Genomic DNA, 22,869 nt, shown 5'->3' on the forward strand with positions numbered 1-22,869 from the left:
TCCTTCCCTTTGTTGGGGACATCCTTTCCCCAGGCAGGGCCCCTTTTTGATCTCCTTCAAGTCTGCTCAAGTGTGGCCCTCCCTGAAGATTGATGCCTGCCTCTACCCTACCACTTCCCCCTCCTTAGCCTAGCACTTATCATCATCTGCTGTATGTCATTTTATTTGTGTTCCCTCCCTCTCCTTCCCTTCTACTAGAATCCAGGAAGGGAAGAGATTTTTTTTTCACTTGTCTGCTGTATCTCCAGTGCCTAGAATTGGCATGGTGGATGGATTCATTCTGGAGTGGGACCTTGCTCTAAGATTTTATCTTGTGCTAAGAGAGGTGGAATAGAATGCAGCCTGCTCTGCTGTTGACCCACTACATTCTGTGTGGCCAAGAAGATCAGTATTGTTTATGGGTTAATCAAACTTGCAGTCTGGAGTCAGAAGGTATACATATATATATACAGGAATGTATGTATATACATATACAGGTAACTCAAGCTAGAGTTAACAGCTTCAGTTACTTTTTGGGGATTTGCAGTTATTCGAAAACTTTTTGGGGATTTGCAGTTACCCAAAAACATGAAATAAATTAATGATAATCTAAATAGCACCTACACAGTTGCCCCACTTTTTAAACGTACATCCTTTATGAGTGTATAATTTAACAGCATGATTTCCCAATGCAGCTTTGCAAAACAGGAGAAATGAATTTTAGAGGTTGTCAGGTGTCTTTGCAATCTGTGGTTTGGTATTTGTATAACAACATTTGTGTTTTGCCAACAGATGTGCTGCTTAAAGTACCCATGAGGATGGCCTTTGTGGTTTTCTGCCTGACTGGATGAAACCTCAGGAACTGATTCCTGAGAAGAGGCTGACACTGCCCACCCTAGCTCCAGGGCCTGAGGGGCCCAACCACTTGCCCTTGGGCCCTTAGTGACCCTCACAGAAATCTGGTGCAGCTTCCTATAGCCAGAAAGGACAGTGGTTTTCTCACATGTTGCACTTTACCTAGTATGTTATGAGCTTCTGAAACACAGACCCCATGTGACTCCTCAGGGCCTTCCCTTGCATAGTATAGCACCTGGTGTGAGTGGCTGATGGAGTCTCTCATGGGAGCAGTAAGGAGCAGGGTTTCAGGCTTTTACTACATGGCTTCTGCACACACCCTCCACTATCTGGCTCTGGTGTTCAGGTTCATTCAGCAGGTTTGGGCCATTATCTGCCTGTTTGGCAGCTATAGTTTGGGAGGGCAAAATCCTCTGGCTAATTGAACTTTCTGAGTCTCAGCATTTCAAATAATGTTTTGTTCTGATCAGGTTATGACACCTATACTATGAAGGAAAGGAAAGCAAAGTAATCTAGTGTCGTAGGAGGTGGTATGCTGTGTCATTAATTGTTTTGTTTAAGTTTTTTATATTTTTGCAGTGAGGCAAGTTTGCTTTGAATAAATAATGCTGGGAGCTTATCACATAGAAGGCATATGTGTTGTCCTCAGTACATTTTGGATTGTATGAGTTTATTTTTGTCTCTTGAATTCACTTATAAACAACTCAAAGGCTGCGTTTTTAGCCAACAAATAGGGAGAAAAAAACCTCAGAATTTATTTTGTCATTTTTCAGTAGGTTGAGTTATGTTGGTTGTGATAACTTAGTGAAAAAGCTGTGTAGCAAGTAAATCCCACAAATGGTTTATTATGAGCGTTTTGTTGTGCTATGCCTTTTTTTTTTTTTAAAGCACCCTGATACCTTTTTTGTGTTAAAAGAAACCCACATTGTGTGGATCTTGGGTAGGAGGCAGGTGAACCCTGGCTTCTACTTAAGAAAGCCTAAATACGGGGTTGGAGGCTCATAGTGTCCTCTTCTCTCATGTGCCCTGAAGTCTGTCCATGGCCACTGCAGTGGCTGTATAAGTATCTGGGATCAGTGCCCCTCAATCTTTTTCCTCCATCACCCTGAGTAGGAGACTTCCATTCTCAGGGTTGCTTGTGGTCACAAGATAGTAGTTGCATCCTCCTCTCCAGGTAGAAAGAAGGAGAATATGGGGAACAGCAAAAGGACACTTTCCAGTTTACCCTGCAGTCCCATTCAGTAATTTCCATTTCCATCTCCTTGTCTATCTTTCTTAAAACTGAGGAACAGATAGTGACTATAACAGCAATCATTTATTTTTCACTAGTGGGTCTGGATCAGCTGCAAGTTGCGGTTCAGATCTGTTCTCAAGCCTATGGTTCTAGGACCCAGAAAGGGAAAGCAACTGCCATGGACAGTCTCTTAGGTGGATGTCAGAAACCCAAGAGGAGTGAGCAGAGACACAGAGGCTTCTTACAGTCTTATCCTCCTTAGTCCCATCAGTGGAAGCCAGAGCAAGTGTGAGTAAGCACAGAGCCAGTGGATGGGGAGGATGATCAATGTCCACAGTCCATGGGGCAAGAGCAGGTCTGAAGAAGAATGCAAGAGGCAGGACACTCTACTCCATCTCATTGGCTAGAATGTTGGTCCAGCTGTGCTGTGAAGCTGGGAAACAAAGTATCTTCTCCTAGCTGAGCACAGGGTCCTATTAGGAAGGCAGATGAAGAACCCAAGTGTTGGGGGTAGCTGGCAGTGCCTGCCATAGGGGACAAATACTCCCTACCTTTGCTCCCTGCAAACTAGGGGATGGTGATAAGACTAAAGCTTGGCCAAACCATTTTGCCTTAAGGGACTTTGACTCTTGAGGGATAGTGAGAGATAATGGTAGTGGCACATGTGTCAGAAAGCAAGTAGTGGTGGCTAATTTCCAGTGATGGGGTGATGATGATGCCCAGGGAGGGTGTGCAGCTGCTTTTATGAGCTTTGTTTTCAGTTACACAATCACTTTTCTGGGCTTAGTTCTCTAGTCTCTCCATTTCCAGCTCTTCTGGCGTGGGGGGGGGCAGTAAACAAACCCCTTTGTAATTGAAGTTAGAGTTGGGTTTTTTTGGCTTGCAACTTAGGACCTTAATATATAGGCAAGGAAAAAAACATGCTTTCACAATTTTATCTCAAGATAATAGAGGATCATAGGCTTTTTGAGCCATGTTGCTGTAGGATTAAATCTCAGCTTTTATACCTATTATTTGTCAAGTCACTTTTCTGTCCTTGAGCTTGTGTTGTCTTTGGTTAGATGCTACTTTGGTGTGTTGTTTAATATTCATTCAGTAAGACTGTATGTAAAGCAGTGATTGTGAAAGTATTGGGAAAATGTTCTGGTCTGAGCTTTTGGATTGACTGCACATCATGTGAGTGATGGGCCACTGGTGCTCACTGAGGCTCTCCAGTAGACTCTGGACTCCATCAAATCACAGTGCTTGACAAACAGGCTGGCTATTCAGTGAGTGAATGAATAAATGAATGAATGAACGAATGAACGAACGAACGCTTAGGTGTAATTCCATGAAATTTGGGTGAGTCTGAATGTTTGGATTGGGAAAAATAGTTCAGCTGCAAATCACCAACGAATCATCCTAGCTTAATGCCTCTGACCCAGCAGTGGAAACAGTTATCTTGGGCAGATTTTTAAATTTCCTTTTTAGTCTAGACTTGAATGCAACAATCCTTATTGCTTACTAACTACTGGTCACCACTAATGAACAAAGAATATGAACAGGAAATTCATAAAAGAAAAGATACAGGTGGCTAATGAAAACAGGAAAAGAGTTCTGCTTCAGTGATTATCAAAGAGACACAAATGAAAACAAAGAAGATGCATTATCACCTACCAAATTTGTAAAGGTCAAAATGACAAAAAGAGCTCTGGCTGATGTGGCTCAGCAGATTGAGTGCCAGCCTGCGAACCAAACTGAAGGATCTCCAGTTTGATTCCCAGTCAGGGCACATGCCTGGGTTGCGGCTGGGTCCCTGGTGAGGTGTGCAAGAGGCAACCCACACACACATTGAGGTTTTTCTCCCTCTCTTTCTCCCTCCCTTCCCCTATCTCAAAATAAATAATAATATTTTTTAAAAATAAAAGGACAAAAAAGAACTAGTGTCAGCTAATATTGGGATCTACTCTTGCTACGCATCTTGCTCCCCATCTACTGGGCCAGCCTGCACACACAGCCAAGTGAGGCCTTTCCTGGTCTACCAGCATATTTGGATCCACTGTTAAGCAGATGACCTACCCACACGGTTCACAACCCAGGAAGTGCAAACTCTAGAGTTTTGCTACCATCATTTGAATTGTGTTTTAATTGATGTCTGCTCTGTGAGTGCCCCTGCTACCACCCAGGCCTCTCGGTAGGGAACAGCTGCCCCCAGGGTCCTGTGTATGTTTTTTGATGTGTTCTGTGTACATAGGCACACTTGAAAACCTATTTTTATTTCCCCTGCACCTGCTTGGGTCAGGTATATTTTTGTCTGTTTTGTCTACTTTACTAAATTCACTAGCATGAAGTTGTGCATATCTTTTTATAAACTTTTGTAATATCTGTATGTATGCCTCATTTTTCATTCTAGAGTTGTTTGCTTGTATTTTCTCCCTTTTCCCCTTGTTTTAGTACAATTTTATTGGTTTTATTAAAGTCTTTCAAACAGTGAACTTATGGGCATCATTGTCCTTTATCACTATATGTCTCTTTTCTAGTTCATTAAGTTCTGCTTTTTATCTGTATTATATCTTATACTTTCTTGGAGTATGTTCCCCAGTTTTATTTTTCTCACTTCTTAAATTATAAACTTAGCTCATTGATTTCCAACCTTCTTTTCAAATATAAGCAAATAATGCTGACCCTCAAGCCATTTCAGCTACATTCAGAAAGTTTTTGATGTGTAGTCCTACCACTTTGTCAGCTTGAAGGTTTTTTTGGTTTTTTGTTCTTTGGGTTGTTTGGGTTTTTGTTTTTGTTTTTGTTTTGTTTTTTAGGTTGAAGGGTTTTTAAAATTTTCTTTGTGATGCTTTTTTTGAACCACAGATTATTTAGAAATGTATTTTTTAAATTTCTAAGCACATGTCTTTGTGGTTTTTTCTTAGTTACTGTTTTAAAAAAATCAAGTTCTAGCTAAATTGTACTGTGACCTGGGAACTTGGTATGTGTTACACCAGCCCTCGCAGCTTGTTGAGAAGTGTGTGGCTGCTGAGTATGGTGTGTAGCTGCCAGGCGGGGATGTGGAAGGCTGCATAAACTCATCACCTTAGTCTTGAGCTTCACCCATAGGGTTATAAAAGTATCCTCTCTTTTACTGTTATTTTGTCTACTTGATTTACCCACTGCTGGGAAACGTTTATCACAGTCTCTTGCCTTGCTGGTGGACACATCAGTTTCTCCATGGGCTTTATTAATTTTGGCTTTATTATTCTGAGGCCTTTTAGAAACTATTTTATTTTCCTGGTAAATTGAACTTTTTCTTGTTTTGAAGTGACCCTCTATAATTAACAGTGCCTTTGCATTGAATTTTACTGTGTTTGACAGCAGTGGTACTGCACCACCTGTGGTTTTGGTCAGCACTGCAGCTTTTCATCTTTTTCCCTTTTGTGTGTTTATGGGTTAGATGCAAGTTAGCTGGGTTTTTAAAAAATTCATTCTGTTTTATCCATTAACACCTGTCTAATTACTGATGCATCTAGATTTGTTTATACCATATTATTTTGTACATTCCAGTTTTTCTACATTTTCTGTTTCTTCTTTTTTTTTTCTGTCTTGCCTTCTCCTAGATTGATTTTTTTAAATTGTGGTAAGATACACATAATATAAAATTTACCATCTTAACCATTTTTAAGTGTACAGTTCAGTGGCATTAAATTCAGATTGTTGTACTACTATCATTTGAATTGTGTTTTAATTGGTATCATGCTGTATATATAGTGCCATACCCTGCATTTTCATTTTTCAATAGAACCTTGTTATGGACTAAAGTGTTTGTGTTCCCCCCAAACTCACCTGTTGATGCCCTAACCCCTGATGTGATGATACTTGGAGACAAGGCCTTTGGGAAGTAGAGTTAGATGATGTCATGAGGATGGAACCCTCATGATGGAATTAGTGTCCTTTTAAAAAGAGACACCACGGAATTCTCTCTGTGTCATGTGCCATGAGTACACAGTGAGAAGGCAGCTGTCTGCAATCCAGGAAGAGGGCCCTCACCAAATAGCAAATCTGTGGGCACTTTCATCTTGGACTTCCAGCCTCCAGAACTGTGAGAAATAAATTTCTAATGTTTAACCTACCTGGTCGGGCTATTTGGTTATGGCAGCCTAAGCAGACTAAGACATCCATGTTTTGAAAAACAGTAAACATCCTTTTAAATATATCTTACATTCCATTGCAAATTTAGCGTATCTTTCATCTTGGCCTTCTGTTGGCTCACTACCTCTTGCCTTTGGATGCCCCATATCTTTTCTGTGCCAAGCTTTCCAAAAGAGTAGTTTTTATATACATGATCTCCACCTCCCCATTGGCCAACCCTAGGATTGCTTCTCTACTCTGTCCTTCCACATGCAGTGATTCTAGATGAGCTGCTGTCTGCCTGCCTTATCAGGATCCACTCATGGAATCCATACCAGCTAAAGAGTCAGACTCATCCTTACCCATACCCCACAGGTGAGAACTTACCAGACTCGAGCATTTATCTTAGTGGCCTTTCCATGGTATGTGAAAATGTTGCTTTCCTTCTTGTAGCTCTTCACTGGTAAAAAGGGGAGTTAAACCAGGTCATGCTCTTTGGTCCTCAACTCTTTGTCCTCTCTCCTGGTCCCAGGTGATGGTGAAGTCACCTATTGCTGCATGTGCCCCCTGCTCTGCCGAAGCCGCTGAGAGCAGTGTCTGCCTCTGCTCACTAGCCACAACCTCCCCTTGTCACCTCTGGCGTAGCACTGGTTACACTCCTTATTTAATGAATAACCTTTGTAGGTATGCCTGAACTGTAGGAGGAAGGCAGTTGGCAGCAAGGAGTGAGTCCACTTAGACCTAGAGGTGGCACGTTAAATACTAAAACCAAAAACTGAGCTCAGCTAGGCTCAAGTGTCCCACCGAATAAGAGTTTCAGGTATATCTACATAGTGGTTTCCTGAGCATGACTCAGTTTGATGGTTGATCCTGGGAGTACAGAAAATAATTTTAAGTTGAATGAGGTATTACTAATGAATGAATGTCTCTGTTACCTCCAGGAACCTCTGATCTTCCAGAATGTGGTCTTGTGGACCTAGAGATGCTGTCAGAAAGCTAAAGTTAGCTGGACAGGTCCTTCTTCACCCAGGCAATGTCCCATCTCCCACTACTTGGGGGGCTACTCTGTCAGGAGCCTCTCCTTGCCCACTGGATAGTCTATGGATGACTCTGGTTTTCACCTGACATCCCATTAGGTGGCGACAGAGAGCACTAAAATGAAGTGTGAAGGAAATAAAACTTGTTTTGCATCATGTTAGGAAAAGACTCATGGGGTGTATGTACAGTTTAATCAGATTTTAACCATGCAAGGCATTTAAAAGTTTTTCCCCCTTTTTTTCCCTCCCTCCCATTCTCCTCAACTCACAGTTTGCCCTACTGCACCCCAGCCTCCCCCTGTATAAGATGGTCAGATCAGAAAGCTGAACAGCCAAACCCCCATGTCCTCTGGTCTCTGTCATACCAGATAGCAGCACCAATCATCAAGCTGGGAACTCGAGAGTCTCCTGCCCTGCCCTTCACTGCCCACATCCCAGGAGCCGGCCAGACCTGCCATTTTCCTGTACTTCTCCAGCCTCCCTCTTCATCCCTTTCTCCACTGACGTGGTTCAAGCCCTCATCTCTCTAGAACTCTTACAATAACTTGCTAACACTCCTACACATTTGTATCTTTTATGCAGTTCCTAGACTTAGATATAACTCCCCTGCTTTATTCCCAAAAGTAGTACCCCTGTCTTCAGATGGTGTTGAGGCCCCTAATGTGACCCCTGGCTCTTTCTGGCCTCCTGTTACTGCCCCGTTTCTCACAGGTGAACCCCTCAGCCATACAGAACTGCTTTCTATCTATTGCTGCATTTCTTCCTATTTATTTTTGTTATTTTAAATTATATTTTATTGATTATGGTATTACAGTTGCCTCAATTTTTCCCCTTCGCTCCCCTATACCCAGCACCCCCACTCCCTCAGGCCATCTCCACACTATTGTCCATGTCCTTGGGTCATGTGTACAAGTTACTTGGCTGCTCCATTTCTTATACTATACATTACAACCTTGTGGCTGTTCTGTAACTATCTATTTATAGTTCTTTATCCCCTCACCTCTTTACCCATTCCCCCACACTCCCCTCCCATCTAGAAACCATCAGAACACTCGTGATTCTGTCTCTGTTCTTCTTGTTTGCTTAGTTGGCTTTTTAGATTCAATTGTTGACAGGTATGTATTTATTGCCATTTTATTGTTCATAGTTTTTATCTTCTTTTTCTTAAATAAGTCTCTTTAACAATTCATATAATGTTTGGTGATGATGAACTCCTTTAGTTTTCTCTTGTCTGCAAGGCTCCTTATCTGCCTTTTCAATTCTAGATGATAGCTTTGCTGGGTAGAGCAGTCTAGGCTGTAGGTCCCAGCATTTCATGACTTGGAATATTTCTTGCCAATCCCTTCTAGCTGCAAAGTTTCTTTAGAGAAATCAGCTAGCATTCTTATGGGAACTTCCTTGTAGTTAATTAACTTTTCTATTACTGCCTTTAAGATTCTTTATCTTTAACCTTTGGCACTTTAATTATGATGTGTCCTGGAGTGGGCTCTTTGCATCCACCTTGTTTGGGACTCTCTGTGCTTCCTGGACTTGCATGTCTATTTCCTTCACCAAAGTAGGGAAGCTTTCTTTCATTATTTTTTCAAACAGATTTCCAATGTCTTCCTCTTTCTCTTCTCCTTCTGGCACCCCTATGATGCATCTGGTGGACCTCTTGAAGTTGTCCCAGAGGCTGCTTATACTATCCTTTTTGGTGGGGGGGGGGTAGAGGATTATTTTTTCTTGTTGTTCTCATTGGTTGTTTTTTGCTCACTTATGTTCCAAATCATTGATTTGATTCTCAGCTTCATCCACTCTACTATTGTTTCCCTGTAAATTGTTATTTCAATTAGTAGATCTTTTTTATGCTGTTGAGGTCCTTGCTGTTCCTTGAGCATCCTTATAACCAGTGTTTTGAACTCTGCATCTGATAGATTGCTTATCTCCATTTCGTTTAGTTATTTTTCTGGAATTTTGATCTGTTCTTTCATATGAGCCGTGTTTCTTTGTCTCATTTTAGCAGCCTTCCTATGTTTGTTTCTGTGTATTAGTTAGAGCTTCTATGACTCCATGTCTTGGTAGTGTGGTCTAATACAGTAGTTGTCCTGTAGGGTTCAGTCACACAGACTCCCCTGCCACCCAGGCTGGGTACTCAAGATGTGCCCATCATGTCAGCTGAGTACACCCTCCTCTTGTAGTTGGGCCTTGATTGCTATTGGCAAGTCAATGAGAAGGATTTATTCAGGCCAGTCAGCTGCAAGGACTGGCTATGACCACTGACCACCAACCTGTGCCCTCTGTGGAGGATCAGTTCTGGAGGGGCAGGGTGGTGGTGCTCTGACATGATCTGTAGCTGCCCACTGGGTGCACTGGCCCTGGGATTTCCGGGATGGTGCAGGCCAAGGTCAGCCCCCACCTGTGTTTTGCCCAGAGCCACCCTGCTTGGGCTGTAAAGCAATCTGAGAAGGCCGCTAATTGTGCTGGGCTTGGAGATTCCCAGGCAAAGCCAAGCTGTGAATCTAGGCCGGCTGCTGCTAGTGCCAGACCTGGGGCCACTAAGGAAGAGGTACGGGGACTGGGGACTCACTGAGGCCAACTGTTGCTCGTTTGAGAGGATTTAGAAAGTTGTAAAGCATGAGCCAAGACCAGCCATTCACATGGAAAAGTCTCTGTTAACAGCTTGGGTGGGCCCAAAAGTTGAGTGGGACAGGGTGAGTCTCAGGGGATCTCCAGGGCTGGTCAGACAGTGTTAGCCAGGTTGATGGAGTCTCAGATATGGCACCTGTCTGCCTGTTCAGTTGACTCTGTGGGGAGAGGGTTCAGGAAGGGGACAATGGCCTCTGCCCACTTTTCCATCTGGGAGAAAGTTGGCCCCTAGCTCTTGCCTTTGATGCCAGATACTCAGTTTCTCTCAGTATGCCACTGGTGCCTTTCAAGCTGCTATGCCAGTGCTGAAGCTGAGAAAGAGTGAATCTGAGTAAGTCCATGTGTGGGTTCTTTCAGAGGAACTGCTTGGGGCTTCAGCAGTTTCTTCCTTCAACTCAGGCCCCGCTGATTTTTGCAGTAGAAGTTGTTAGCTTCCTGGCACTGGACCCCTGGGCTGGGGGCCTGGTGTGGGGCTGGGACTCCTCCCTCCTGAGATATCCCTCCCCATTTTTATCCATCACACATGGGTGCAGGACCAGCCCATTCTGTATTTCCACCCCTCGTACCAGTCTGCTTAGATGTGGTTTCTTTAATTCTGCTATTGTCAGACTTCCAGTCAACTTGATTTCTGACAGCTCTGAATGATGGTTGTTTTATAATTTAGTTGTAATTTGATGTGGTTGTGTTAGAAAGTATGTTGTGTTTACCTGTGCCACCATCTTGACCAGAAGTCTCTATTTATTTTTGAAGACTCAGCTCAGGTGTCTCTTCCTGCAGAGAACCCTTCTTAAAGGGTAGAGCAGAGAGTGGAGAGTGGAGGCCCCAGCCACATTACATCCCTCCTTTCTTGCTCCCATTTCATACCAAGAGAGCAGCCTTGTAAACTCTCAGGGCCCATGTACACTGGGCAGGAGGAGGAGCCATGTCTTCCATTTTCACAATGCATGCTCTCCAAAAACCATGCTGTGGTGTTTATTCCACTCAGCACTCAGCTTTCCAAGCCCACACACTCTCTGTCACAGGGTTGCTTATTGCCCCAAACTTCCCTCCCCCTCCATTGAGGATTAGTGATAGGCCCACAATCTTTGTCTCTCTGACTCAGTCCTTTCCATCCCACAAGTAACTAAGTCCCACATAGATGGCCCTTCTAGCACCTGGCTCACCACCTCCTTGATCACCTCTTCTCCAGTGACCTCAGCCACCCACTGCCACCATCACAGCCTAGACTTTGTTATCATTGGAAACTGCTCCACCCACAGAGCTTTAACTGCTCTGCTGGTGACAGATTTCTTATGCTCCTAGCTCTCAGGTTCCATGTTCCCTTGGACTCTGTCAGTTTTCCTTCCTCATGAATCATGCCCATCATCCTACAAACAGGTTTTAGAATTTCCCATCTTCACTAAGCACTCCCTCCTCTGCTCCTGCTCCACTCTCTGTTCCCCCTTTAGCCAAGCTCTTTAAGAGTTGGCCACCCACTCTTCTCTCTCCTCACCTCCCACTCTTTACTCAGCCCACTCCACAGAGTCTTTCTTCTCCACATTTCACAGAACAGTCTTGTCACTCCCAGAGGATGTCCACATTGTCATGGCCATCGTCAAGTCCTCCTTTTGACATGGTTATTCCCTCCTGGAAATTATGTATATCTTCCGGGACATTACCTTCTTGTACAGAATCACTGGGTAGTCTTTTATTTTCTTTGACTGCCTTATTGCACATCTGAGCCGTTTCTCTGTTGGGGAAACTCACCCCGCTTTGGGTTTGATGGGAGGTCAAGTGACTTTTGACTGTAGTTGCTGAAAATGCCATTAGCTTCTTTCCTAGTTTCCCTTTCAGCTAGGGCAGGTATCAGCAAACTACATCTCAAGGCCAACTCTGGCCCACTGCCTGTTTTTATGAATAAAATTTTATTGCAATCCAGCCCCACCCCTTCCTTTATGCACTGTCCGTGGCTCCTCTTCCACTATACCGGCAAATTGGGTGGTCATGATAGAGACCACGGGACCTGCAAAACAGAAAATATTTGCTATCTGGTCCTTTAACTCTCAAAAATGGTCTGAGCCTTGCAGGAGGGTATGGCTGTGTGCCTGGGCTCCACCAGTCAGACCCACCTGCCTGGTGGCAGGGTGGTAGGCAACAAGAGAAGCCCTTGCTCAGCATCAGGGCTGCAGGAACAACCCCAGTAGCTTGTGGCCAGTGCTGCTCCCTGCAGGGTGGCAGAGGTAGTGCTGGTTGTTCATGACCAACTCAAGTCAAAAACCTTTTCCTCCAACCCTCTAGGGATTCTCTGGTCACCTAGTAAGCCTTTTTTCCAGTTTTTGTTATGGTAAAATACACTTAAAAGTATACAGTTCCTTAGTATTAAGTACATTCATATCATGTAAACATCACCACTTTCCATATTCCAGTAGCCTTTTAATCAAGTTCTTGTGTAAATAAGCTAGAGTTTCCATTGCTTGCCACCAATAATCTGAACAGATACACCTGATTGTCCTGCTACTACCTCACTCTTCCTCTGTATCGTTTGCCGGCTCCTCTCATCACAAATCCAGATAATGGATGGAGGGTTGTTCATACGCATGTCTGGGATGCCCTCACTCTCCTGGCTGTTCAGGCCTCTGTGCTGGGTATATCCTGATTATCTGTCTTTAGCCCAGACTCCTCTGAAGTCTAGGCTTGTATATCCAGCTGTCCTGTAGACCTCTAGGAGGCAAAATGTCTCAACATGGAAAACATAAAATATGGAAATCAGAACCCTTGATCTGTACCCTTCCTACCCCCAGCATACATATGCCCTCCACTTAGAGCAGTTAGACCAGCCACTGCATCACCCACCTAGACTCTGTAATAACTCATACAGCATAGAGATTACCCACAGGTCCCCAGCTCGGGGTACAGTAAACAGGCAGCCTCCAACTGCCTGTTCCTTCGAGTGAGAGCCTTCTCACCTAGGTCACACTATTTCCAGGGCAGTGTCCAGGTGACTGAGTAAGGGGGAGTATAAAACCTGTCTTGCCATCTCTGCCCAATGTGGGCCAGAGCTTCATTGGGTTTACATTGCACTTTGGCTTCTTCCTCCGCCCAGGTCCTCTTCCTCCCCAGGTGTCAATCTCTAATAAACATTTAATGCCTCAAACTGTGAGCCCACTCTGTAGTACCTTGTGTCTCCCTGTCCCCTCACCCCCACACACTCTCTACATTTTCCACATGGTGAGCTTTTTAAAACTTTTACCTGATCATGTTACTCCTCTGAAACAAAACCCTCTGGGGGCCTCTTACCCCTCTCTCAATAAAATCCAAAGTCCATTGCCTGAAAGCAGGACTGCTCTCTTTGAGCATGTAACCTATATAATGCCCAGGACTTAGAAGAACGGACTTGGTTTAATACTCTACTGTGGCCATCGAGAAATTGCCCATTTTTGTACAAGAAGCCCTGCATTTCCATGTTAGACTGGGCCCTGCAAATTATGTAGCCAGGCATGCGTCATTTTGAGCTCATTTTCTCTGCCTTGCTCACTTGGCTCCAGCCCATTGCTCTTGCTTTTCTTGGAGCATGCTAGGTTGTTCCTGGGGTCAGGGCTGTGGCTTCTCTTTATATGACCTTCTCCCTCACCCCTCATATCCTTCAGATCTGGGTTCACATTCACTTCAAAGAGACCTCCATCAGGCATCAGGCCCCTGCCCATCTCTCTGGCCTTACCTCTGACCTTGTGTGCATGTGTACACAGAGACCCATAAATCTATGCCTGGATATGAGCTCATGCTTTCTGGCTTTTAGGTCTGTGCTCCTTACCACTGCACTGAACCATTTTGGAACTTCATAGATGGCTGCTGATGTTGTTGTTGTTGTTACTATTATTATTCTCATCTGAGGACACTTTTCATTGCTTTTAAAGGAGGAGGAAGGGAGAGAGAGAAATATCAATGTGCAAGAGAAGCATCGATTGGTTGCCTCCCATAAGTGCCCAACCCGGTATTGAACCCTCAACCTTTTGGTTATAGAACGATGCCCAGCCAACTGAGCCACACTGGCCAGGGCAGGAACTTAGTAGATGTTACATACACCTAGTCTTCTGATGTTCCCCCCCACCCCAGGAAGGCTTTTTGCTTTTTCCCTCAGGGTGCCTAAAGAATTCTTTCTTTACCCTTAAAGTTGAGGAGGTTGACCAGTCTCTCTCACTGTTGAGAGTACTTTTCTTTTAATTCTTTTTTAAAATTTATTGATTTTAGAGAGGGGGGGTAGAGAGAGAGAAACATTCTTTATCACATTTTCCTGGGAACACAATGTGTTTTTTCAAGCTATATATGTAGCACATCTTTGTTTCAGGTCAGTTCTCTTGCATCTTTTATTTTTTAAGATTTTATTTACTTGTTTTCAGAGAGAGGGAGAGAAACGTCAGTGTGCGAGAAAAGCATTGATTGGCTGCCTCTCGTATGCACCCCAATCAGCGACCAGGCCCCAACCCAGGCATGTGCCCTGACCAGAAATCCAGCCAGCAACCTTTGGCTTTGCAGATAACCCTCAACCAACTGAGCCGCATAGGTCAGCATTCTTGTAATATATCTTGGATGGCATCTTTTCCACTCGGGAGTTCCCTACTATGAAGACACAAGTTACCCTTCTGTTAGTTTGGCTTTGTCTCTTTCTCAGTGCTATTAGCTTTGCTCTAATTGCTTTAGCTTTTGTCATTTTCATGTGCATTCACTGTTTACTTTGATTTTCAGCTATGCATATTCTGTTTGGGGCTCTTTTTAACTGTATTTATGAGTTCCATGGTGATACGGTTTGGTCTGCAGTTTGTTTCTCAGGTTGGGAATTTGTCCTTTCACTTTACTGTTGTATTATCTCATCTTTGAACTTCTATTGAGAACACGTTCTTATAAAGTTGTGGTAGGCAAGTGTTCTGTCTCTTTCCTGTGGTGGTATCTCTTTTTGGCTAGGACTTGGCATATCTTGAGCCATCTCCTTCCCTGTCTCTGTTTTTTCCTTCTAGCCATAATATATTTGCAGAGTTACCATGTCATTTCTCGTCATCTTGGCTCGGGCTTGGATGACTCCATGCAGTCATTCTGTTTGCTTTGGTACAACAGGGGAATTCTTGGCCCTCTCTTCCCAGTCTCTTGGCATCCACTCTCACTGCTTCCCCCTCTGGGCTGTGATGAGCTCTTTATCTTGTGGTCACAGAGAAGTTGCACGCTGGGGGAGCTGTAGTGAGAGATAGTCTTTGGTGGTATCTAGATTCTTCTCTCTGTCCTAAGAATTGTGTTAAATGTCTTACACCAAGGCATACTCCATCTGCTTGAAAGATGTGTGTGCCATTCCTGTAGGAATGCGAAAAGGGGGCTTCTTAGGCTCCAGATGGTTCCCTGAATCCGTGTGTACCCAAGAGCAGTTGCTTCCCACAGAGCCAGCCTGGCTTGCTGGCACGTTACCTGTTTGTCCTGCACCTGCTCAGCAGGAGCTTCTGTAGTTCCTGGGCCTAAAAGGGAAAAGTTACTGACTCCAACCCAGTTGCTTCTCTCTAGCTTATAGGCTGAGAGGTCTCAGGGTGTTGTGGGGACAAGGCCAGGGCAGGAGCTCCATCTTGCTGTTGCTTTGTCCTCTGGAATTCTTTCTTAGGCTGCTGGATTTTGAAATGTATTACATTTGATTTTATGTCCCTTTCCTTTATGTGATGAATTGTTACCTTCACATTCCTTCTCATTTTTGTTTATTTTCTTAGGGATTGGAAGAGAACAGTTCTGTGGGAAGTTGTAACCTGTCATTTGACCCTATTTCTCTAATCCATGTGGAGTCAAGTTTGTTGTGTGGTATGCGATGCAGTGGCCACACAAAGCAAGTCATGGCCCCATACCCTATATGGTCTTTGGCTGTTTGAGGTAAATGTCAGATTCTGAAGGGAATTCTATTGGGATCTTGACTGGAAGGACAATATTCAATCTTCCTAATATGTTTTCTACCCAATTAGTGTTTGTACACGGGGAGTGACCAATTTGTTATTTGTCTTGTTACCAGGCACGTTACTTATTGTTTAGCCACTCCCTACGGTTGTTTATGGGATAGAAAACTAGTCCCTGCTGCTTGCCCACTGCTTCCTGGTGGCTTTAAACCCCTGTTGTCAGAAGCTGGGATGGACATAGGGTGGATTCCCAGGCTGCTGCTGGGAAGGTTGCTGAGACGAGTGAGATCTCCATCCATATCTGCATATCTCTTCCTGGGTGTTCCAGCAGTGCAGGATCACTGGAGCACCCCACCCCTTCTCTGTCCCTCTCCAGCTCTCAGCAGTGCCCAGGAAACTCCTCAGCCTGTCACTCTTCTTTCCATGTATGGCACGATTGGGCTTCCGGGCCCTTGATTTGCCATCAGCAAATTGCACTTCAGCCAGCCTGGCTCTGAGGTCCTGTTGTTCTGACCTTGAAGATTTCCTAGGGCTTTGTCAGGAATCCTGTTCCTAGCTAGACCTCCCTGGCAGGTCCACCCCCCATATCTGAGTACAGTAGAGTCGTGGGAGCAGAACTTTTCTCGTGTCAACTCCAACCACACCACATCTTACAGCAGTCTCTCAGAAGTGCCTCAGCCATTGATGGCACTCTTCTTGTTTGCCAACACCGAGAGAGATTTCCCCTTTTATGTATTTTGCCGGTTATTTCAGTTAGCTCAGATGTCATCAGGAAACAAAAGTTTGTCAGGCATGCAGATGTGGGCTGACCTATACTAGCAAGAGGCACAATAATAAAAACAAAGCCATTAACTTCAAGTTCGTTATTGAGATAGTCAGACAAAGTGAGCTGACTCTTATTTGGTTTCCTCTTCTGTTACTGGAAATCTCCTAACTGCCCCTTCCTCCCTCCAGTATGTTGCCTCTGTATTGAAATTTTACTTTGGCAAATATTGTGTTCTTCAATAAAAGCAGCTGACACTTGCTAGAAGTCTGTAAAACTTGTTTACATAGAAGTATACAAAGGTAAGAAGAAAACAGTATCAACAGAAAACAAGGTGGGGGAAGAAGCAGCTGTGGAATGTATTGCTGGGGGCCAAAAAGGCAGGCACAATATAAGTGTCTGCGGAGACCAGCTCTTGGGATCTTGAAGACTAGATGTTTGTCATAGGGGCACTGGAGGCTGACTTTGCCCAGCTGAGTGTCCATCCACCCATGCAGAGGCTCACCATGAGCACCCTGAAGGATGTAGAAGCAAAGGCACTGGGGGACATGATGGAAGAGAAGTTGCTGGGTGAGGAGGTTAGAGAATGAGAGAGCAAATTCTAGCACACAGGCTTTCTAAAGGAAGAGATGTAATTACAAAGACATCAGTGATGAGGATTGGGTTCTTGATTTCCTTCCATTCTTACCTCGTTTGGCCACTCCCTCTACAGTCACCTTCATGGGCACAGCTGGTGGTGAAGCCACCCTGCTCGGGTATTAGTGGTGGTCTACAGCTGTATCCGCTTTACCACTTCGAGCATAATCCTTCCCCCACTCCCAGTGGCCCCACATCCTTGTGTCACTGTTGCTGTCATCCCTCCTTCTCAAGCTCTTCCCCAGCTCCTCGATGGGTCTCCCCTAGCTCTCAGTACCTCCCCTTTAACAACATTCATCAAAATTGTTATGATTCCTGTCATTATTGACTGCCTTAAAAGAATGACCATACCAGGGAAAGAGAAGAAATGAATGCAGGTAGAAAGTGTGTCTTGTGCTGTACCACCCCTGGCCCTTGTACAGCTCATGCATAATACCTAGAAGGTACTCGAGGAATGCTAGGTACTGAATAAGAAGGCGAAGAGAAACATCCCTGCACTGTTCCTAGCATTCTTGCTGTCGTAACTTCTGTTAAAAGCTTGCCCCTATCTGCAGAGTGAAAGCAGTTGCTGACACTCTCCTTTACTCCTATCTAGTTCCACAACATTTTCATCACTCCCCCAAAGGAAGCCCCATGGGAAACAATCTGACAGTTCCTCAAAAAGTCAAGCAGAGAGTTCCCATATGACCCAGCAATTGCACTCTAGGTACAGACTCAAGAGAATTGAAAACATACATCTATGTAAAATCTTGTATACAAATTTTCATAGGAAGCAACCCAGATGTTCATCCACAGAAGACAGGATAAAACCAGGTGTGGTGTTTCCATATAGTGGAATGTGATTCAGCCATAGAAAGGGATGATGCTCTGAACCTTGAAAACATGCTGAATGAAAGGAGCCCATCACAAAAGGTCACATAATCCATGATTCCATTTATATGAAATGTCCAAAAGTGGCAAATACATAGAGACAGAAAGGAGATTAGTGGTTGCTAGGATCAGAAAGAGAGACGGGGAACGGCTGCTTAATGGTTATGGGGTTTCCTCCATGGGTGATGAAAGGTCTGGACCTAGATAATGGTGATGGTTGCATGACATTGTGAATGTAGTAAGTGCTGCTAGTGGTAAATTCTATGTTATGTGTGTTTTACCACAATTAACAAAAATGATCAAATATCCTCAGACTATTTAGTTAACAACCTTCAATTTGGCTAAATGCCTAGTCATTAAACTTCTTGAACAAAATTACTTTTTTTAATTGTAGTTCAATTATAGTTGTCCCCATTTTCCCCCATTACTCTTCCCTGCCCTACCCACCCCCACCCCCACCTCCCACCTCTCACATCTCACATTCAGTCCTCCCCCAACCCCCATTGTCCTTGTCCATGGGTCCTTTATATATGTTCCTTGACTCAACCCTTCCCCATCTTTCCCCCGTTATCACCCTCCCCTCCTCCCCTCTGGTTACTGTCAGTTTGTTCTTTATTTCCATGTCTTTGGTTCTATTTTCTCACTTGTTTCTTTTGTTGATTAGGTTCCTCTTGTAGGTGAGTTCTAAATTACTTTCTGACTGGCATTGTTACAGTGTCTTGGGCTTCAGAGGTGGCATTCAGGTCAGCTTGGTCCAGTCTAGCATGTGTCATCCTAGGTCCCCAGGCTGGGCTTTTTCTTGGGATAGATGACAGAGCTGTTTGCTTGGGCTCTGTGCCTGCAACCAGACAGGCTTGCTTGGAGACACAGCTGTGGGTTCTGAGCACTGCATGGGAATCATAAAACCTACCTTTATGATTTAGCATAATTGGTGAAGTCAGCTGTCATTTTAGTGGGGTATTAGAAAAACCACAGTTGTCTGGCTAGCTGCACCTGCCAGCTGTTGGTTGCTTGCTTCCCCATAATGTACAGTAGCCTTGGGTCAGATGAGCACCCATGGCTTCCTTCTACAGGATTACTGTAGATTATTTTCATCCTTAAAATACAGGCAGTTCTCACCATCAGACCCCTCAAGATAAAATTATTTGGCCCAAAAATAAGATTCCTGCAACTCTAATTTTTCTCTGCTAGATCATAGGGAAACTGTGGTCTAATGTTTGTGGTCTAGCAGCAGAATCACTGAATGATGTTTTATTACCAAGAGCTTTCTCTCACGCTTTGTAGATACTTAAGATTTGTGAAGACCTTTCTGCTTGAATGTGATATAAGCATTCCTGGGGGGCAGAAATCTTGTGTTCTACAAACCAAACAATAAAATAACATTAAGGGGAAAACAGGTGGAATAGACCATGCTCAATCTCTATGATTTGGTAATCAGAGCTCACTAGCAAAACTAGTGGCAGTTCTGGTTAAGAAACAGAACACCAGGCCATTGAAATTTCAGTTGGCATTTGCACCCAGCATCTCCATCAGCCAATCATTTTTTACCATAATCCCGATTTGTGCTTCCCCTCACACAGTGCACACGAGTTGTTCTCATTGTGCATTAAAAGCCAGGTCCTAGGCAAGGCTTCCTTCAAAAATGATTTTATTTTAAACATGAGGAAATACCTTGACAGCTTCACCATTTAGAGCATAACACTGTGGAAAATATTATGGTTCTTTCAGCCACTGAAAGAAGGCACTTCTGCAGGGTTTCCAACTTTTTCTCTTTAAGGTAGTTGTGTAAAGTGAAGGCGTTCTCTTTAATTGTTAGAAAGCTTTCCTGAAATTGCTTCAAATTACTACTGTCACCCAGCACAGCTTCCAGTTATATTGATGTCATCCCCCCCCCTTTTAAATATATGTTCCCCCTGAACCCTTTACTGTTGGAGGTTTAGTTGCAGTCGTCATTACATTGCACTCTTAACTACTTTAAGCATGGCTTTCCTAAAAGCACAGGATGCAGTTATGACAGTCAGGAAGCCTAATGTAGAGCTAACATGGAACCATATTCACATTCCCCAAATGCTAGTACTGCCTCTTTTAGCACCTTCGAACCCAGGAGCCAGTCCAGGGTTATACCTTGTTCTGTCTCTTCAGTCTACTTTAACCTGAAGCAGCCCCCCACCCCTTTTTTTTTTCATGCCACAGACCATTTTGAGGAGCCCAAGGCCATTGTCGTGTGAAAGGGAACCCAACCCCTCTTTGGACTCTTCCTGTTGTTTCCTCACAGCCTATATCCCCTTCCTGCGGGATGGGGTGGTGCTGATGCTCCTGCTCCTCTGTAGCACTTCTACAGGCTGGCCACAGTCAGTAGCACTCAGTTTGATCTATTGTTAAGGGGTTGCCTGTCAGGTTTCTTCACAGAACAAGACCTTTCCCTTCCTTCCTTTACTCTTTAGCCTAGGTATTCTTTAATTTCATGCCATCTTGTCTGTGTGGGTAAGAGTTTTTAAACACTGTGCTCTATATAGGAGATGTTCATTTCAGTCCAGTCTTTTTAGTAGTTTTACCGAGAGAAGTGTCTGTGGACCTGACCGCCTTTTTGCGGGAATCTAGTCTGTGGAAGCCTGGAACCTACCCTCCTAGAGTAACCATCTCCCATACTGCTGCCCTCATAACCCTTCCCTCCCCATCACTGTAGATGTCGCTGTCTGTGCTCCTGGGAAAGTGTGACACCAAGGCCCTCAGTGACTGCCCCAGCCTTGTATCCTGCCAGTGCCAACCTATCGGTGACCACCAGGCTACTTGGTAGCGCCCAAATTCGTTATTTAGTCACTCAGAGCATTCTTGCTTTGAGCGCTTAGCTAGCTAGCCCCTTTTACTCCCTTGTAGCCAGTGGCCACAGGGATAGAGCGAGCCATCAAAAGAAGCAAAGATAGTCCTGGCCAGCGTGGTTCAGTTGGTTGGAGTGCAGGTTCAAGTCCCAGTCAGGGCACATGCCTAGGCGGTGAGTTCAGTGCCCCAGTTGGGCACATACGAGGGGCAACCAATTGATGTTTCTCTCACATCCATGTTTCTCTCTCTCCCTTCTCCTTCCTCTCTCTAATCAATAAGTATGTCCTTGGGTGAGAATTTTGAACAAAGCAGCAACAAAGGTAGCACAGTATCTGAGTTGTGATTGTCACTTGGCACATGATTATTAAGCACTGTTCCTGTGCCTGGAAGAGTGTGGTGAGCTGGGAGTTGGCAGTAAAGAAGGCGCACACTGTCTGGGGGGTGCCCATCATGGTGGGATATTCAAAGTACACTGAGTGGGGAGGAAGGAATGGGAAGGCTTCTCAGAAGTACCATCTTAACTCAAATGAAGGTGGGAGAGAGGGCCAGCCCAGGATCTCTGGTCTCCCTCCCAGGAGAGACATCATAGTGGGAATAGGATGGGGCTGTTGATACTGCTGCCTCTGCCCATCTGGCCTGGCCTGCCCTGCCCTGCCCTGCCCCGCCCTGCCCCGCCCCGCCCTGCCCTGCCTGTATCCTCCCAACGGTCCTGTGAAACTCCTCAGTGAAATTTAAAAACCCATCTCAGGATTTCCTCCTCCACGGAATCTCCATCTCTGGGCTTCCCTCTGCCTGGAACAGGGGAGGTGTCACTATTGTTTTGTTAACTCCTTTGTCCTCCCTCCAACACACACTAAACTGGGAGCTCTAGAAGACCAAAGAATGATGCCAATTCTGCCCTGGCATCCCAGCCCTTAACAGAGTCTGGCCCAAGGCAAGGGCATCAATGAAAACAGGTTGACTCAACTGTGACCTCAGACAAGTTCCCTTGTCTGGTTGTACTTCCTTTTCTTTCTCTCTGTGACACTGAAGAATTGACTAGGTGGTTTTTCTGAGGCTAATCCTAACTCTAAAGTATATGAACTTATGAATGTGAACTAGGTGTTCAGTTCTTACACTCAGGATTGTGTGTGTGTGTGTATATGTATGTGTGTGCACATGTCTATATGTTGTGATTAGAGGGAAGACGAAGAGGGTTTGGTTTGTTTTTTAAAGCGTGTGCTTGGGAGGTAAAGGGTGAGTGGAGATGGAAGAGGGTATGTGGGGATAAGTGGTGATGGATAAGGAAGGAAGGAAGGAAAAAAGAAAGAAAAATGTGTGCTTCAGCAAACCCCATAACCTCCTGGTGTGTGTGTGGGAGGGGTGCTTGCTTAGGGAGTTGCCAGACATCCCATCCTGTCCTCCCTTCTTCGGGCCACCCTGGGACTGAGCAGGCACTGGGGCCAGGGGTAAACTCATTTGGATTACTTGTTTTGCGTCATTTAAAAAAATATTTTATTTCTTTCCTTTTCAGAGAGAGGGAAAGGGAAGGAGAAAGAGAGGGGGAAAAACATCAATGTGTGATTGCCTCTCACATGGCCCCCACTGGGGACCTGGCCCGCAACCCAGGCATGTGCCCTGACTGGGAATCAAACCATGACCTGCACTCAATCCACCGAGCCACACCAGTTAGGGCTGGTTTGCATCATTTGGGGGCTTTTGTTATTTGTTTTTAAGTAACAAACACCTGTGTATCCCTCTATACAGAATTGAAAACCACCATATTGTCATAGTGGTTTCAGGTAATTACACTCTAAAGAACCTAGATTATTACAGATAAAGTTAAAGGTCCTTTTATTCCCCTATCTTTGGTACTATTAAAAGTTCATGTACTGAATACTTAGGCATGATTAGAAAGGTAAATTTTATGTTATGTACATTTTATCACAATTAAAAAAAAACTTAAAAAAAAAACCAAACAGTTTTTATTTAGGCCCAAGTCAGAGTTTGGACACAGCTAGATAATCCCACTTTGGTAGCTAGCAGCTGAAGATCTGTGTGCTCCTCTCCTTGAGC

The 22,869-nt window shown here is 44.4% G+C and overlaps 1 protein-coding gene across 2 annotated transcripts in view; it reads left to right on the plus strand.

Annotated features, from left to right (window-relative positions):
* Nucleotides 1-22,869, plus strand: part of MECP2 (methyl-CpG binding protein 2) — a 58,816-nt gene that overhangs the window by 26,939 nt on the left and 9,008 nt on the right. Inside the window, exon 1 of one of the 2 annotated variants that reach the window (XM_053667955.1) lies at nt 6,463-6,805. The exons of the other annotated variant lie outside the window; for it this stretch is intronic. Coding sequence (XP_053523930.1) covers nt 6,702-6,805 — 104 coding nt within the window. The 5' untranslated portion in view covers nt 6,463-6,701. Of the gene's footprint in view, nt 1-6,462; nt 6,806-22,869 lie in introns of those variants that run through there. 2 annotated transcript variants of the gene reach the window in all.

This window comes from Artibeus jamaicensis, unplaced genomic scaffold (assembly GCF_021234435.1).
Source record: "Artibeus jamaicensis isolate MK-2021 breed Jamaican fruit bat unplaced genomic scaffold, CSHL_Jam_final contig_1417, whole genome shotgun sequence".
Classification (NCBI taxonomy): domain Eukaryota; kingdom Metazoa; phylum Chordata; class Mammalia; order Chiroptera; family Phyllostomidae; genus Artibeus; species Artibeus jamaicensis.